General features: G+C 44.4%; 1 protein-coding gene across 2 annotated transcripts in view; it reads right to left on the minus strand.

Annotated features, from left to right (window-relative positions):
* Nucleotides 1-4,999: 4,999 nt before the first annotated feature.
* The window catches only part of IL2RA (interleukin 2 receptor subunit alpha), a 33,671-nt gene continuing 19,824 nt past the window's right edge, over nucleotides 5,000-18,846 (minus strand). For both annotated transcript variants that reach the window (XM_075063846.1, XM_075063844.1), the window contains exons 2-7: nucleotides 14,348-14,533; nucleotides 12,015-12,092; nucleotides 11,457-11,690; nucleotides 10,239-10,286; nucleotides 8,162-8,228; nucleotides 5,000-6,087 (exon numbers count right to left, since the gene is read on the minus strand). In XM_075063846.1, coding sequence (XP_074919947.1) covers nucleotides 5,967-6,087; nucleotides 8,162-8,228; nucleotides 10,239-10,286; nucleotides 11,457-11,690; nucleotides 12,015-12,092; nucleotides 14,348-14,477 — 678 coding nt within the window. In that variant the 5' untranslated portion in view covers nucleotides 14,478-14,533 and the 3' untranslated portion in view covers nucleotides 5,000-5,966. The remainder of the gene's footprint in view (nucleotides 6,088-8,161; nucleotides 8,229-10,238; nucleotides 10,287-11,456; nucleotides 11,691-12,014; nucleotides 12,093-14,347; nucleotides 14,534-18,846) is intronic.

Below are 18,846 nucleotides of genomic sequence, written 5' to 3' on the forward strand. Positions count from 1 at the left end.
CCATGGGCTCGGTCTTTAAATAAGACTAGTGAGGAGTTTAGGGACGATGGAGGGATGACAAACGGGAATGCGGATATGGAGGTGGATATTACCGCATCTGAGGTAGAGGCCAAACTTGAACAGCTTAATGGGGACAAAATCGGAGGGACCGGACAATCTCCACCCGAGGATATTAAAGGAACTGGCGCGTGAAATTGCGAGCCCGTTAGCGAGAATTTTTAAGCAATCGGTAAACTCGGGGGTTGTGCCGTATGACTGGAGAATTGCTAACGTAGTTCCTATTTTTAAGAAAGGGAATAAAAGTGATCCGGGTAATTATAGGCCTGTTAGCTTGACGTCTGTCGTGTGTAAGGTCTTGGAAAAAATTTTAAGGGAGAAAGTAGTTAAGGACATTGAGGTCAATGGTAATTGGGACGAGTTGCAACATGGATTTACTAAAGGTAGATCGTGCCAAACCAACCTGATCTCCTTCTTTGAGAAGGTGACGGATTACTTAGACAAAGGAAATGCGGTAGATCTAATTTACCTCGATTTCAGTAAGGCGTTTGACACGGTTCCGCATGGGGAACTGTTAGTTAAATTGGAAAAGATGGGGATGAATGTGAAAGTTGTAAGGTGGATAAGGAACTGGTTAAAGGGGAGACGCCAGCGGGTCGTACTCAAGGGTGAACTGTCAGGCTGGAAGGAGGTTACTAGCGGAGTCCCTCCAAGGATCGGTTTTGGGACCGATCTTATTTAACCTATTTATTACTGACCTTGGCACAAAGAGCGGGAATGTGTTAATAAAGTTTGCGGATGACACGAAGCTGGGGGGTATTGCTAACACGGAGAAGGACCGGGATACTATTCAGGAAGATCTGGACCACCTTGTACACTGGAGTAATAGTAATAGGATGAAAATATAATAGCGAAAAGTGCAAGGTCATGCACTTAGGGATTAATAATAAGAATTTTAGATATACGTTGGGGACGCATCAGTTGGAAACGACGGAGGAGGAGAAGGACCTTGGGGTATTGGTTGATAGCAGGATGACTATGAGCCGCCAATGTGATATGGCTGTTAAAAAAGCAAATGCGGTTTTAGGATGCATCCGGGCGAGGTATTTCCAGCAAGGAGAAGGAGGTGTTAGTGCCGTTATATACGGCGCTGGTGAGACCCCACCTGGAATATTGTGTGTGCAGTTCTGGTGTCCCATGTTTAAGAAGGATGAATTCAAACTGGAACAGGTTCAGAGACGGGCTACTAGGATGATCCGAGGAATGGAAAATCTGCCTTATGAAAGGAGACTCAAAGAGCTTGGCTTGTTAGCCTGGCCAAAAGAAGGCTCCGGGGGATATGCTTGCTCTATATAAATATATCAGGGGGATTAACGTTAGGGAGGGAGAGGAATTATTTAAGTTTAGTACTAATGTAGGCACGAGGACGAATGGGTACAAACTGGATATTAGGAAGTTTAGACTTGAAATTAGACGAAGGTTTCTAACCATTAGGGGAGTGAAGTTCTGGAACAGCCTTCCGAGGGAAGTAGTGGGGCAAAAGACTTATCTGGCTTTAAGACTAAGCTTGATAAGTATATGGAGGGGATGTTATGATGGGATAGTTTAATTTGGGCAATTGATTTTGGATTATCGCAGATAAGTCTGCTCGATGGTCTGTGAGGGGATGTTGGATGGGATGGGAACTGAGTTACTGCAGAGAATTCTTTCTTGGGTGCTGGCTGGTGAGTCTTGCCCACATGCTCAGGGTTTAGCTGATCGCCATATTTGGGGTCGGGAAGGAATTTTCCTCCAGGGCGGATTGGCAGAGGCCCTGGAGGTTTTTTCGCCTTCCTCTGCAGCGTGGGGCATGGGTCGCTTGCTGGTGGATTCCCTGCAGCTTGAGGTCTTCAAATCTCAATTTTGAGGATTTCAATAACTCAGTCATGGGTTCGGGGTTGTTATAAATGTGTATGGGTAGGGTTTTGTGGCCTGCCTTGTGCAGGAGGTCAGACTAGATGATCATATTGGTCCCTTCTGACCTATGAGTCTATGAGTCTATGAGACTCTGGCTTAGGACAAGTGTATGTTAGATTGCTTTAAAGGGGAACTCTTCAAGTTGGATGTGAAAAAGTGGTTTGGCTTCCCACTTCCTGTACAAAGGCAGTATAAGGGATTTAAATACCTTCTGCGCAGGTATGAATGGCTCGGCTCTTTCTTCCTATTCAACCTAGGCAATATCCCTTTGGGTTTCTTCTCTGCAGAACAGACTAGTGGGGAAAATACTATGGGCGAGAACTACAGCAAAAAGTTTCGCAGGAAAAGATAGGAATGGGTGTTGTACAGCTTTAAAATGTACAATACTATCTGGATAAACTCAATCAGGTGGTTGATCATCTGTCCTGGGCTTTACCTGACAAACCCACAGAAAGAGGTGTTATGAGCCAGGAAAGGGCTAATAATGCCTTGACTGGTCTCTCACTTTCCTGACGCTCTCAAATCATTGTTATTAGAGGCACTGCCCAAGGATGTGATGTTACAAGAAGGTCTCAAACATGTTCGTCAGGGTTGGCCAAAAACTTTTCCAGATTATTTGGGGGCTTATTCTCTTGTGAGATAAGAATTGTCACCATGGGCTGATAATAGTCTACTTTGGGGCTCCCAGGTGATAGTACCAGAGGCCATGTGGCGAGAAGTGCTGGCGCGCTGTCCACAAAGGGCCCCATGGAGTGGTATGTATGAAGCCGAGGTGTTGCACAGTGGTATGGTGGCCAGGAATTGGTAGTCACATTGAAGAGTTGGTCAGAAATTGTGAACCATGGTTACTTAGTGGTAAATTTTATAAGCCAACCAGTGTCCCCATGATTCCTACCCTGCCACCACCTGGCCAGTGGCATTCAATCAGTCCTTGTCCTCACAGGGAACCTGCACAACGCCTTCAAAAGTCAAACTTGGGAGCTTACCTGGGAACCCGCTCCTCTGGCCTTCACACTCAGGCTATGGTTATTCTACACAGCTTTTAGCGACATGGCTGTGTTGCTACAGCTGTGCAGCTAAAAGTCGCGCGGTGTAGCTGCTGTTTGTCGGCTCTTCTACTGACAAAAATATCCAACCCTCAATGAGCAGCTTGTGTGTTGTCAGCAAGAAAGCACTCCTGTCAACAAAGTGCTGTTCACACTGGTGCTTGTTGCCAGTAAAACTTTTGTCTTTCAATTTCCAGTGTAAACATAGCCACAGCTAGACACCAAAAATCATGAACTCTGGTTTTATGTCTCATTACACCAACCTGTAACCTACTAACCCTCTTTTGTCCTATGACTTCAGAGGTGTCAACTGCCAACTTCAATTTGAATGGTCTCTTGCAACATGTGTTAACTCCTTATGCTTAACAGTCTGTTCCACGTTGTATTTAGCTTTGACACTGATTACCTTTCCCAGACCTGAGGCAGAACTCACTGTGTAACTCGAAAGCTTGTCTCTTTCAACGTTGAGAGGTACACTTTCAAGAAACAAAGAAATAACAGGACATGAGAGGGAACTCATGAGCCAGCCAGACAGCAGGAGAGTGGACAAGCTTCAAGGCAGTTTGGGACATATAAGAGTGCAGTTATTTCTTGGGGAAATTATGGAGAATTCTCCATAATAATGTGCACCTTAGGACAGATGAAGGATTGTTTTCTCCAGTGAGCTTTTCAGAGCAGGAGAGCCCACTGAACCAGCTGTGCAGAGAAGGACCAACTGCCTGCCAGCATATATATGACAGAAACATCTGCAATATATAATGAAAATATTAGGGAGCTGCAAGCAATAAGTAGCAAGAGGGTCAGATAATTTAGGAACAAGGCAGTGTATTGCAGTGGTTCTCAAACTTTTGTACTGGTGACCCCTTTCACATAGCAAGCCTCTGAGTGCAACTGCTCTTATAAATTAAAAACATTTAAATATATTTAACGCTATTATAAATGCTGGATGCAAAGTGGGGTTTGGGGTGCACACTGACAGCTCACAACCTTCCAGATAATAACCTCATGACCCCCTGAGGGGTCCTGATCTCCAGTTTGAGAACCCAACCTGCCAGGCCTTGGCACCCTTGCAGCAGCTGCAGGGTGTGAACAATCCACCCTATTACATAAATATAGATCTTCTTCTTTTCTCACCCAAAATAATAGCATCTAAAGGTAAAATGTTGTCCAAGCATTCTATAATGCACTGAGATTAGATAATCAGCTGCCCACCTTAACAAAGCCATTCATATAATGAGCTAGGTCTATCCCAACAGGATTCAGTGTCAACCATGTAAAGTATAACTACCAAGAATACTGAGCAAGAAAAAAAATGAAAAGAATTAACAAGCCAGTGGTGCAGAATATAAGGCTGAGCCAGGATGCTGTAGTTCCCATTCTTGGAATCACCCCAAGAGTCTAGTAGTCTACAATAGTATAAAATGAGCAGTTATGGGAAGGTAGATAAATTTTCAAATGCACTTGCAGTTCATACAATCCCATAAATAAATGTACATGTCAAATATCAGTTTGTGTATTCCAAAGTCATACTTAATTCTGCTCCTGTATACCAGGGCCCTGAGTACTTTGGCAGAATGTGCTGTCAAATACTTCTTGATACGCTGTACAGAAGTGGTGCCCAAACTGTTCCTGTTGCATCCCTTTACCAGTAATGGAATCTGTCTGCTTCCCCCATTCATTACTGCACAGTTGGCTCAGCAGAGCTGCTTGGTCTGAAGGCGGAGCTAGGGGCTGAACTGGGGATGGGGGAGCAGCTGGGACTAGAAGCAGAGCTGGCATGGGGGCAGAGAGGGAATGAGGGCAGAGCTGGGCTGGGGGTGGAGTGGAGCTGAGGCTGGACCTGGGGGCGGAGCAGGAGGCAGAGTAGGGCTGGAGCTGGTTTGGGGGCAGAGCAGGGGGTGGAGTGGAGCTGGGGCCAGAGCTGGAACTGGACTTGGGTCAGAGTGGGGTTGGGTGGCACTCCCTCCTTGCCCCCTGCGGGGGCTAGACACATGCCCCCCCAATGTTCCTCTGCACCCACGTAGGGCGGTGCACCACAGTTTGGGGAGCACTGCTCTACGGACAAGGCCAACACCCTTCCTTCCTTTATGCTAAACAATGTACTAGCCTGCTCTGATCAATGGGATAGTCTGAAATATAAGGGTAGAGGGGATGGATGAAGATGGATGTGTGGTCAGTATGTGCAAAATGAAACTTCTGGTTCACAGTGAAAGGAGGACGAGGGTATGATGAGCTTTTCAGCTCACATGAAAAGAGTGATTGGGGTTTACTGGGTTTTCCTCCCACAAAGTAGAATAGGGAGTGTGCGAGAAAGGTGTCATTTCTGGGCAATGTGTGGAAAATAAGATAGGCTGTGATCTCTTGAGTGTAGCAGTCAGAGCTGGGATGGGGAGAGTCAGATATGTAGCTTGTACAGGAGGAGTAAGCGTCATGATATTGGTGTCTCTGTCTAATAATGGCCACATAGTCTGGTTAGGCCTGTGGACCACATGTGCTGGCTGGTAGTTTGTGAGAGTTTATAGCCCATGTTGGAAATACATATGATATAAGAGAGGAGGGTGAAGAGCATTTCTGGTAAACACTTTCAGTTTAGGCAGGGATACAGGGGCAGACTGAAGGCTATTTCTGGAATATCCAATGTGATATTTTACATGGTCCTTTTAAAGAAGAGATTATATAAGCTATGAATATATTTGAATATGTATTTACTTGCTCTTAACTAGTGATTTCCATACTTTTAATTGTTTAGGTTTTTAACTCTAATGTTCTTTAAGATACATACATAGTAGCAACTTGAAATGAACATGAAAGAAGTTCTTTGTTTGTTAATAACAATACAGCCCATATTCCATGTGCTATATGTTTTTTCCTAGCACTGAGAGCTCAGATATCTTGGCTCGAGGCAGGAACCAGTCTGTCCCAGTGCAATCCAACTTGAGCATTAAAGTGAAACATCAGCTACTTCCTTCACATATTAGATTTTAGTCTGTGAGCTTCCTCCTCACTCTCCATTTCCACTCTTGCTGCTGTTACTGGAATAGACTTTGTCTTTTCAATCTTGATGTCTTCTGTCAAACTCCTCTGTCTCCTATAAAGACAGTAAAATCACAGCCTTTGGTTAGAATGCAGCACGTATCTGAAAGTTCTTTGGTAGAGGACAGAAGGGAGTGGGTATTGCAGCCATCTGTTAGCAAACAAAACCTTGGAGCCCAGGTGCACCATTCATTTAAAATAAGCAATTACGGTTTTAAAAATTGAAACAAATATTTTAAGCTTAAACTGGAAATTGATCAGAAGTGACTACACAGCCCTGGAGCAAAGTGCCTTCCGTGTAAGAGCTTGCTTAGTAAACAGGCCCGGCTGCTGTTTCTAAATGGTTTGATGGGGCCAGCCCTATGTTAGGCACAAGGCAATAATGATGAAAAAGGCACCGAGAACCACTGAGATCCTCCCTTGGAAAGGAAAGAGCACAGCCTGCTTGCCAAATACAGATGATAAGAAACACAACTGACAATAACTGATTCCATCATCGTATAAGCATCCTCTCAGTCTTATCTGGATTGAGGCTTTTTTGCTAACTTTCATCCAGTCCTTGAAATGGGTTGTCTTGATTATCACTACAAAAGTTATTTTTCTCCTGTTGATAATTGCTCATCTTAATAAATTAGCCTTTTAGGGTTGGTAGAGCATCTCCCAGCTTTTCATGTTCTCTATATGTGTATATATATCTCCTTACTATATATTCCATTCTATGCACCCAATGAAGTGGGTTGTAGCCCATGAAAGTTTATGCTCAAATAAATTTGTTAGTCTCTAAGGTGCCCCAAGGACTCCTGTTCTTTTTATAGACAGACACTGCACCATTCCTCCAAGGGCTGGAAGTGATAGAAATATGGAGCTGGGGACTGAAGACACCACAGCCCATGTGTCCTCACTATCCACTCCCAACAGCTCTATATACCTCCCGATTTGGTGGGCTGTGGTAGACCCCTACCATGATATTGCCCCTATTTTTTGCCATTGTATCTCCACCCTGAGACTTTCAACTGGTCTTTGAACTGGGGCACCTGGCATTGGCCAATGTCAGAAGACAGGATACTGGGCTAGATGGATCTTTCACCTGACACAATATGACCATTCTTATGTTCTTATTGCCTCTCATCTCCTTCTGGACCTCAGAACAAATTTATACAATACATTCTTGATGTACAGTGCAGCGCCTCCTCACATTTTTCTCTGCACCTTGATTCATATTTTTTTAGGTTTTCTTTGCAACCCCCATCCTGTGCCCGAACCTTCTTTCCCCCCAGATAGTTGAAATCCCCCAGTATTATTAAGTTTATATTTTTATAGTTTCTCTAATCTCCCTGGGCATTTCACGTCACCATCACCATCCTGGTCAGCAAGTCGGTAATATACTCCTATTGCTATATTCTTATTATTCAAGCATGGAATGTCTATCCATAGAGATTCTATGGTACAGTTTGATTCATTTAAGATTTTTACTATATTTGACTCTATACTTTCTTTCACACATAGTGCCCAGGAATGCTGGAACAATTTGTATAGAGCAAGTGCTGAGAGCCATTGAACCAAACTGTAAACTCTGTATATGATAGATACCACTTCAAGCCAGGGGATGCTCCCACGCCTCCAGCACCCTTAATTCCAGCACCTATGATGGTACCTCTCACATACCAGCATGACCTATTATGTCACACTCCTATATATTTTGTACCCTGGTATTATAGTGTCCTATTGATTGTCATCATTCCGCCAAGTTTCTGTGATGCCTGTTATATCAATGTTGTGAAATCCACCTTAAATCCAGTGTATTTGCACCAGTCAAACCTCATTTACCTCTTAGCAATGTTGTCCACTCATTATCAGACAACTTATTCCCTTATTGACACCTCTGTCTCACAGACTCATTTTCAAGATTCACAGAGTAAGCAGATTTGTGCCCATTTCAAGCTTAAAAATGTTAATCCTGATTTTTTCATTGTGCCTTTATTTAATATAGTTAATCATTTATATCATAAAAAGAATACATCCATGAATCCTGCCTATGCTGCGTATGGAGTCATGTGGCTAATAACTCCATGCATGCTAGGGATTGTTTAGATTCAATTAACTCATTCATGCCATGCCATGCTACTTACCATAGTTTTGATACGATGATCCACCCTAAAATGATGAAAATGATTGGGAAGACAGTAGAGACAGCAACTTTTGAGAAGACACAAAAAATCAAATCTGTTAGCTGATGATATTGTCTGAAACATTACACAGTGATAAGCATGGTTCTAAAGAAAACAGCAGTTTCCCCAAAGTTAATTTAGAGAAATAGGTGTCAGGAAAGGGATAGTATCAGGAGGTAGCCATGTTAGTCTGTATCCACAAAAACAACAAGGAGTCTGGTGGGACCTTAAAGACTAACAGATTTGTTTGGGCATTAGCTTTTGTGGGTGAAAAACCCACTTCTTCAGATGCAAAGGAAAGGGATCGGAACTCGCCACCCTGCACTATAGAGAAAGAGAGAGCTAGCTGTATCCCAGCACCATAGCACTGCTGTTTACTGAGCCCTCATAGACTCATAGACTCATAGGTCAGAAGGGACCAATATGATCATCTAGTCTGACCTCCTGCACAAGGCAGGCCACAAAACCCTACCCATACACATTTATAACAACCCCGAACCCATGACTGAGTTATTGAAATCCTCAAAATTGAGATTTGAAGACCTCAAGCTGCAGGGAATCCACCAGCAAGCGACCCATGCCCCACGCTGCAGAGGAAGGCGAAAAACCTCCAGGGCCTCTGCCAATCCGCCCTGGAGGAAAATTCCTTCCCGACCCCAAATATGGCGATCAGCTAAACCCTGAGCATGTGGGCAAGACTCACCAGCCAGCACCCAAGAAAGAATTCTCTGCAGTAACTCAGTTCCCATCCCATCCAACATCCCCTCACAGACCATTGAGCAGACTTATCTGCTGATAATCCAAGATCATTTGCCCAAATTAAACGATGCCATCATAACATCCCCTCCATATACTTATCAAGCTTAGTCTTAAAGCCAGATAAGTCTTTTGCCCCCACTACTTCCCTCGGAAGGCTGTTCCAGAACTTCACTCCCCTAATGGTTAGAAACCTTCGTCTAATTTCAAGTCTAAACTTCCTAATATCCAGTTTGTACCCATTCGTCCTTGTGCCTACATTAGTACTAAGCTTAAATAATTCCTCTCCCTCCCTAACGTTAATCCCCCTGATATATTTATATAGAGCAAGCATATCCCCCCGGAGCCTTCTTTTGGCCAGGCCAAAACTCCTTTTGGCCAGGCCTGCAGAACTCCTACAGAAGGGCCAGAGAGATCCATATTAAGAGCATTCATCACTGCAGTTATGGTTAGGCCATTGCAAAGTAGCCTTGGGATACAAATGCCTCTCTCATGGGAAATATTTGTGATGCTATTTACTCTGTTGATTTAATTACATTCCATCACTCCCACTTATTCTTATTTATTATGGGTATTATAGTAGCACCTAGAGGCCCCAACTGAGACCAGAACCCATTGTGTTAGTCCTATACATACACATAGTAAGAGTCAGTCCCTGTCCCAAACAGCTTACAATCTAGTTACTTGGCTGGTGCAGCTTTGGTTTGATTTGTATGGTTTTATGGGCACTGGCTTCGTGGATGGGAACTGCACCTTTCTCTAAAACAACAAGGAGTCCGGTGGCACCTTAAAGACTAACAGATTTATTTGGGCATAAGCTTTCGTGGGTAAAAAAACCTCACTTCACTTCACTTTTTTACCCACAAAAGCTTATGCCCAAACAAATCTGTTAGTCTTTAAGGTGCCACCGGACTCCTTGCTGTTTTTGTGGATACAAACTAATACGGCACCTTCCTCTGTGATCCTTACAGGCCAAGTTCACTGTCAGTTCTCAGCAAATTGATTTTCAATGTGACTTGGGCATCAAATTCCCTTAGGTGCCTAAGTTTCCACCCTAAGTGGCTTAAATGCTTATACCCCCATTTGCCACCCCGAACAATGTATGTCCTTCTTTGGGATTTACATTCATCACAGAGTAGTAGGTGATTACTGTGTGGTGCAAAATGTTCCTTAGTTCTGATTGTGCTGGGTCTCTTAAGGAGAGTCATGAATTTAAAGGGGGAAAGTGACTGTCCTAAAAGAGGGAGAAATACCACCCATGAATGAGCTGAGTCTGGTGTACCTGTGACAGGAAACATCACCGATGGGACATGGGACAGTTCTGATGTATCTAAAAAGAGAGAAATTCCTGTTGTTTAATTATTGATGTATTGCTTCCAATGAGGAGGGATGGTCATTCATGGAATCAGAGCCATGCTGAGGTGGGCACTTGCATCTGAGAGCTCACTTTCATCGCACAGAGATATAATTGCCATGTTTGCTCTTTAAACAACTAATCAACACTTCCAGCCTGCGAGTGTGCCCAGTCTACTGCCTGTTATATATGAATGTGACGTAAACTGCAGCATCCAGTGAACTGGGATCGATCTCGCCAAGTGGCACGATATTATTCCATGTCAGCTTGGAGAGAAAGGATGGTCCAGCCATTAGGCATCCGGCTTAGACATTAGGAAACCAAGATTCAATTCCCTGTTCTGCTACAGGCTTCTTGTGTGACTTTAGGCAAATGACTTTGGTCTAGATTCATAACAGTAATTAGGCTCCTAACTTCCACAGAAATCAATTATAGCACTGGGCTTTAACCTCTATGTGCTTCAGTTCCCCATTTGTAAAATAGGGGTCATAGTACTGCCCTGCTTCACAGGGGTGTGGTAGGGATAAATACATGACAGATTGTGAGGTGCTTGGATACTATGGCAAGGGGAACTGTATAAAGACCGCATATAGATCTGCCTACAGCCCAATGAAGTCCCTAAACCCCCAGTGCAACAAGAAGGGCTCCAATGAGACATCATTTTCTGAAGCTTTCATGTGTGTGACCTAGTGCTAGTGTGTTGTGGAGATGGTGGATATCCCTGAAAAGTAGCAGTTAATGCTGCTGGATTGGGGGATTTTGGAGACCTCATCTATGATAAGGAGACTTTTTTTCCTTGTCTGGCAGTAGCATGTCTGGAGAAACTGGGTCTGCATAAGGGTCAGGCACAATCTAGCCCCAAACTGATCTTTGCTTTTGCTGGAAGCCACGTGCCTAGTGATGTGACTATAGCGTGAAAGAAACCCAGCACTATACTGCAGCATAGCAGTTCCTCTTCCCTTCCCCAGTGGTGGTTTCCACATCATGCTCAGAAGCTCTGAAGATTCCCCATTGTTTCCTACACCTGAGGCACTGAGTCACAGCCAGCTGGAGATGGCTGGTACCTGCACAAAGGGAATTGAATCTGAGGTGGAGCTAACACCTCATTCATCAGGGACTAGTCAATGCCAAAGCACCCTGTCGAACCTGTTATTGGAATTGGTGGTGTCATCTCTTCTCCACTCTCGCTGTCATTAGTGCACAGCAGACTTAGCCTTGTCCAGAAGGGTTTCCCATGCTCTTCCTTACATGTGCTGATATCAGAGGTTGGGGTCCGAGCATCGTAACCACGTAGGCACTTGTAATGCAGTTCCTGACCCACAGCATACTCTGTCACCGTAGGTGTGGTATGCTCCACAGGGCTGGGTATCCCACAATAACCTGTGAAATCCAAAGGAATCAGACAGTTAGCTAGGTGCTATTTTTATCCCACTGTGGCTATTATCGCATCAGTGAGATTTGCAATGGCACAGAATGGAGAAAAACGGTCTCTCCCAACTCTTTGGGGCAATATGAATAATTTGCTCACACGGTAACAACTGCTTCTAGCAAGTGGGTTTTGTAGCTGCTGTGTCTGAATCAAAGATGACAAAATCTAATATAAAACATTAGAGGGTGGGATTTTGAAAATACTCAACATTGGACTTTTTCTGCTTCTATGGAAGTCAACAGGAGAAATATGTTACAGTCATTAATGAGTGGTACCTGCTGTGTCAGATGGCACGATGGTGACTGGATTCTCAGGTTTTCTTTTTGACCGTTGTGAAATAGCCCTGGAGTCCCCTATGGAGAAGAGTAAGCTTAGTGGGTTTTTTTCAGTAAGAGGAGCTGATATTCTATAGAATCATAACTGGAAAAGCCCCATTTGATTGCCTAGGCCAACCCCTGCCAGTACAAGGTTGTTCCTTACAGCACATAATCTGCCTCCACGTAATTTAGAGTATTTCATATTTGCCTTCTTAGACCTCCCTCTGAAGCATCTGGGTCTGACCCCTCTCAGACAGTTTACTGGAGTAGATAGACCATTGATAGATAGATCCAATCTGGCAATTCCTGTGTTCTGATGGGGTCTAGTTTAAAAAGTCACAAATGGCAGGGTTTCCACTACCTTCACAGGGAGACTGTTCTGCAGCCCAGTACACCATATTTCAATGTCAGGAAACTTTCCTTATATTTAACCTAAATATTCCCCATTCTTAGTTTGAAGGTAAAGATAATTGTTTCCTTACTTGGTGTGTTCCTGTATTGGTTAATGGCGCATAACAGGATTAGATATAGAGAAACAGTATGTGGCAGGTGGCTTTGCTATACAAGCCTATGATTTACCTTACCAGAGATGACATCCCTAAATCCATTTCCCATCAAAACAGGACAAATGCAGCCCTGGTGTATCTCAGTTTAAGTCAATGGAGGTGCCCCCATACTGACAGTAGAGCAGCAAGTGGCTTAGCACATGTGATTGGCTCCACTGTTCATTCTTACTGCTGCCTATGAGTGTACATAACAACAACCACAGACCATAACTGAGCATCAAACATGTTTCTGAAGCGTAGGGCTCCTAGCAAAGAAGACTAGAATCATGGGTGTGCCCCAGGGGACACAGGGACAGATACATGTTCCCTCTACTAGATCAGATTGAAATAGTTCAAAAAAGGTTTAATCGCTGCATCAGGAGTTTGCTCTTTGTTGAAGAAGAAGGAGTCAGTGATGGGGGCAGGGTGTTGGAGGGAGACATGACAAGGAAACCCCCTTGGTGCCTCACTGACTGTGGTGTGGTGTCAAGTATCAGAGGGGTAGATGTGTTAGCCTGGATCTGTAAAAGCAGCAAAGAATCCTGTGGCACCTTATAGACATCTGACGAAGTAGGTATTCACCCACGAAAGCTCATGCTCCAAAACATCTGTTAGTCTATAAGGTGCCACAGGATTCTTTGCTACTTTTGTGGTGTGGTGTGTAGCTGCTGGTGAGTATTTTCTTCAGGTTGGGGGACTGTCTGTAAGTGAGGGCTGGCCTGCCTCCCAAGGTCTGTGAGAATGAGGGATTGTTTTCCAGGATAGGTTGTAGATCGTTGACGATGTGCTGGAGAAGTTTTAGCTGGGGGCTATACGTGATGGCCAGTGGTGTTCTGTTATTTTCCTTGTAGGGCATCTCCTGTAGTAGGTGACTTCTGGGTACCCTTCTCATTTTGTAAATCTGTTTCCTCACTTCCCCAGGTGGGTATTTTAGTTGTAAGAATGCTTGATAAAGATCTGATAGGTGTTTGTCTCTGTCTGAGGGACTGGGAGTGGCTGGTTCACTACAAAAGCAATTTTCCCTCTCTTGGGATTGACACCTCCTCATCAATTATTGGAAGTGGACCACCCCTGATTGAATTGGCCTTGTCAACACTGGTTCTCCACTTGTAAGGTAACTCCCTTCTCTTCATGTGTCAGTATATTTATGCCTGTATCTGTAATTTTCAGTCCATGCACCTGATGAAGTGGGGTTTTTTTACCCGTGAAAGCTTATGCCCAAATAAAGCTGTTAGTCTTTAAGGTGCCACCAGACTCCTCATTGTCTTTGTGGATACAGACTAACACGGCTACCTCTCTGATTCTAAATTGGTCAGTTTCACTTTCTGGTTCGAGTCTGTTTTACTTTCCTTTTCTTATGCACTAGTTCAACACTGTGGTGTTTCGAGCCCTGCAGGAAATGTTTATTAAATAGTAATAATACATCGAATCCTTTGTTTTAATTTCATTGTACACACTTCTATGTATATTAGGTTTTGTATTATCAGTGGGAGTCAATATCTGGGTGGCGAGTTTGCCTGGGAGAAGTAAGACTACAAAACATAATTCACTACCACAATATTGTGTTGCCGCTATAATAGCTAAATCAATTGAAAATTGCCTGTGCATATAGAAAATGTGCTTAGATCCAGCAGGATTTAGTTGGGGATTGGTCCTGCTTTGAGCAGGGGGTTGGACTAGATGACTTCCTGAGGTCCCTTCCAACCCTGATATTCTGTGATTCTGTGAAGGATGGTAATCACTTACGTTCACATACAGAAGCTTTTGTGGTCCAGTGAATAAGCCCAGTATCGTTACTACAGACAATAAAGTTACTCTCCCCAGGGATCCTTGTATAGCCAGCTTCACACTTGTATCGCACCTTGCTGCCCACCATGACCCTGTCAATGGTAATCTCAGCAAACTCAATGTAGTGTGGGGCCGAGCACTTCCCTGCAAAGAGAAAGAAGGTCCATTAGAGTAACAGTTCATGGCTGGAGGGGGAGGAACGATGGCCATAGGGTTAGGGCACTTGATTAGTTCCATTACTGCAAATGGTGGATTGCATGTTCGAATACCTCCCCTCTTCCCGTGCATTGTTCCTAGGTTCTGCCATCTCATAGTTTGTTTGGATGCTGAAAGAATCACTGCAGAAGTAAACTAATGACATGGGGCCTGATCCTGCTCTCAGTCACCCTGATGTAAAGCACGAGCTCCATATAACGTAATGGAATTAAAAAAAAAGAAGGAAAATGATAAAAAATGAGGGTGGGGGAGGAGTTTTAAAGGGCTTACCCCCCGTGACTAAGGGAGATGAAATCCCAGCCCAGATAGAAAGTAGACCTGGGAAAATCCAGTCCAAGGTGCCAGTAACACGGGGCTCTCCTTTGAGAACTACATCTTCAGGGAACAGGAAATGATAGAACCCAGGCTGGATGGAAAATGACACCCAGAATATCTGTTCCAGATCAGTGGGGGCTCCCTTTAATGGTCTCTCCACTTTCCACTGAGTGACTGGTGCAGCTGCCTCTCGGGATGGGGCCCTAACCCCCTAGCTAGCTTCACTCGATCAGGTTCTACCAACTGTGGGTCACAACCCAAAATGGTCAAATGTGCCAAAGAGTCACAGAGCTCTCTGGCCTCAGCTTCCCGCTCAGGGCATTGTGACCTGGGGTATGGGGCTGCACCGCTGCTCCGATTTGGCTCAGTCCCCCACCCATCATGATGCCAAACTGAGTAAATTGCATTGGGATCCCATGTGCTAGGTTGCAATGCCACTCACACAAATTTGGCTCAGCTAGCTCCCCGTTAGGGGTCTGGGGCAAACCTGAGTGGTGCAACCCCAGAGCAGGGAGCCAAATCCAGCCAACCATGGGGGAACAGGAGCAGTTGGTGTCATGTTCTCCAGTACGGACCAGACTATACCTTCTGCCCTACAACCAGGCAAATACCCCTCTGTCATACTAGCTATCCTGGCCCCTAGATAATCCCCTTGCATGCTCAGCCCCCTGCTCCTTTCTCCAGACCCCCCACTGTGCCCCAGGACCCCAAATCTTCCCCACTCCTTTACTCTCTGCCCCATATTGGCCATGCATGGAAGTTACATGTTTTTGAGGGAGCTATTGGTTCACCAGTACTCCCTCTAACCCCATATCTTCCCCCCCCAATGCACCCCACAACCCTCTGCCCTCCCAATTCCTTCCCCAGCCCTCCAGAATCCCCAACTGCTTCCTCACTATGTCCCCCAGGCCCCCCACTATGCCCACTTCACCTCCAGGCCCACAAATCCCCCCCTGCTCCCCATCAACCGTGGAAGGAGCTCTGTGTTTTGGAGGCATCTCTCAACTCACTGCCCCCTCCCTAGTTGCTGGTGGGGGTACCCCAGATATCTCCCTGATGAACCCCTGCCAGGGTTCACATCAGGTCTGAGGGGTATCCTGGGCATGATCTGGGTCATGGCAGGCCAACAAGGTTTACAAATGGGCCCTGAGCACCCAAAAGTTGAGAACCACTTGTTTAATCTATCTTAGTGTAGTATCAAAGCTCTGAAACAGCAATTAAAATAGGCCATGGATACCTGCTAATAGCTGATAATGAAGCTCTGGGGTGGTTTTGCCAAGTGTTATACGGAAGACATCTTGAAAACTCTGCTTTTGAGAAGAGTTCTCAGGTACCTGAGTAGGTCTTTGCTTACTGGGCTCTGATAAGCCAAATGTGCCCCCTCTTCCATAAACACAGAGGGGCCCATGGCAGTGGAATTGGGACTGTTTGGCTGGGTACAGGGTGTGGGAGAATTTGGGCTGTCCTGGAGGGAGTATGGACCTCTTGTGTGCTGCAGAGTTCTGCTCCTTGGAGGCTAATCACCCTCACTGTTAAAAACTGATGCCTTATTTCTCATTTGAATTGGTCTGGCTTTAACTTCCACCCATTGTCTTTTCCTATGCCTTTCTCCACTCGATTCAACAGCCCTTTCTTACTCACTATGTTCTCCCTGTGAAGGTACTTATACACCATGAAGTCACCCATTGTCTCTGACAGATTGTTTACCAAGATCCAGACAGAGGGTAAGGTCTACATGAGGCAGGAAAATCATCCTAATTTTCCCTTCAATTTGGGGAGAGAATTCTAAGAAGGGGCTTCCGGGACAGAGTCCCTTCCAACACACCCTTGAGTCAGTGTGGGATGATTTGCTTCCTGATTTTTTTTTCCTTCAGAGTCTGTGGCTGTCAAACCAGCACTAAATTAATGTAAAACATCTTTAAACTATATAATGTCCAAACCTCAAACCCCAATATTAACCAAAAGCCTTTGTAACTGAAAGGACAGAACTTTCTCTATTATGGATTTTTAATTTCTTCTTCAAGGGTGCTCTAGTGTTTGGGGGGATGAGAAGCCATTGGTTCACAACAGTTTCTTGTGATGACATAGACAGTAATCCACGATGCACAGTGACAAGAGTTGACTATTCAAATAGCATCGCAATGGTAAGCAGAGCAGGAGGGAGGCGCGGGGTAGGTGTAGAGAACCGTCATATCAGTGAAATCACACCTGAGCCCCAAAATAGGTACATAAATGGCTCTTGCTGCCTAGCCAAGCTTTTGAACATTTTGGCCTTATATTATTTTTATTTTAAAAAAGATCTCCATACAACATTTTACCGCCCATGCTCCGATGGCTGCTGCCATTCACTTCATTAGTAGGATTATTAGTAGCACAGGTTTCTACAAGAGGCGGAAAGGATATTGGGAGAATCCTTATCCTGGAAGTTTTGTCAGTGGTCTCAGGATTTCACCCCTCATCTTTAATTCATCAGAGAAGGAATCTGCCTTGCAATCACTGAGTCTCTGCACTGTTTACTCCCACTCCCCAGTAGTAAGGATGATGCTGCTGAATGAATTTCAGAGCCCAGTTAGGTGGAGTGGGTTCGACTCTCCATCCTTTACTCTGAGAGAGAAGCAATGCAGGAGACAGAAGGCTCCATGGTGGCTGAGAATGGCTATCAGGAGCAATAGCTGTGTGATCTCATGCCTGCCCCCTGCTGGCTGGGCTCAGATCACCTCCTGATCCTGCCTAGCAGCAGTGGAATGCCGATAACATTACCTCAATATAGAGGAATATTCATGACCAATTTCTTTTGTGGTGGCTCCCAAATATGAGGGTCAAAAACACTGTACAATTAATTAGAAATATTCTGGCCCATTTTTCCATTTCCTTAGATTCAGACGTTATTTTTCAAAGTTCCTATTTTGAAACCTGTAAATACGGGTAGTTAAAAGGCAATTATTTATCAGGAACAATTTCTAATATTCTGGTTAAGTATTTTATTTTCTTAATGAAATTAAATAAAAATACATTTTACAGTTAAATTTGATATTGGCCTCAGTACTTGCATCCTTAATTGTATGGTGTAATGTTGAAAAAATGAAGATAATCCAGCACAGAGTCATTGAACTGGGTAATAGTTACAACAGCCACTAAGCAAAACAATAAAAAACGAGAAGATTCACAGTTATGTCCCCGCACACTGAACAGCAACCAACCAACAACTGCTTATAGTGAGAAAGTGCAGGTTGCAAACCTAAAAATAATTCATCCAGAAAACAAGGACTGTTATGACAGCAGCAAATGACATCCAGATATAATTCTCAGTCACTTAGGATTAATTAAGAATGGGTCACATTAATGCTGGTTGGGAGACAGGATCAGGCTTCTCTGTAGACCCAGTGTTGGATGAGTGCATTTGCAAATGAGGTTCTGGAATCACTTGCTCTGGGTCCCTGAATCTTGAGAAACTGAAAGATGGGATTCTGGACTTGGAGGTCTGTCTTAGTATGGGGTGCTGTGTTAGGAAGGGCAACTGATTAACTGATGAATCCATTAGAGAGAGAACCTGCCAAGAAGAGGGGTGATCTGTAGAAGGAGGTGCCTTCAGTCAATGTAGGAAGCAAAAGATAAGACAAATGTGGTCAGTGGCTATTTATCTGTAATACTCATCGCAAGTTGCTATGATGAGACTTCTCTACTCACCACCTCTTCCCATTTCCTGTGACAAGAAACAACAATGCAACCCCCTCAGAGGACAAGGGCTAGGATCTCAAACTCCAGACAGCCCTCTGTCATAAATGGATAGGTAAGGTAAGGGTTAAGTTTCTTTTACCTGAAAAGGGTAACCGAACACCTGACCAGAGGACCAATCAGAGAACTGGATTGTTTAAAGTCAGGGGCGGGAATTTGTATACTCAGGGTCTTTGTTGTTTTCTTAGCTA

Source organism: Chelonoidis abingdonii, chromosome 1 (genome assembly GCF_003597395.2).
Source record: "Chelonoidis abingdonii isolate Lonesome George chromosome 1, CheloAbing_2.0, whole genome shotgun sequence".
Taxonomy (NCBI): Eukaryota; Metazoa; Chordata; order Testudines; family Testudinidae; genus Chelonoidis; species Chelonoidis abingdonii.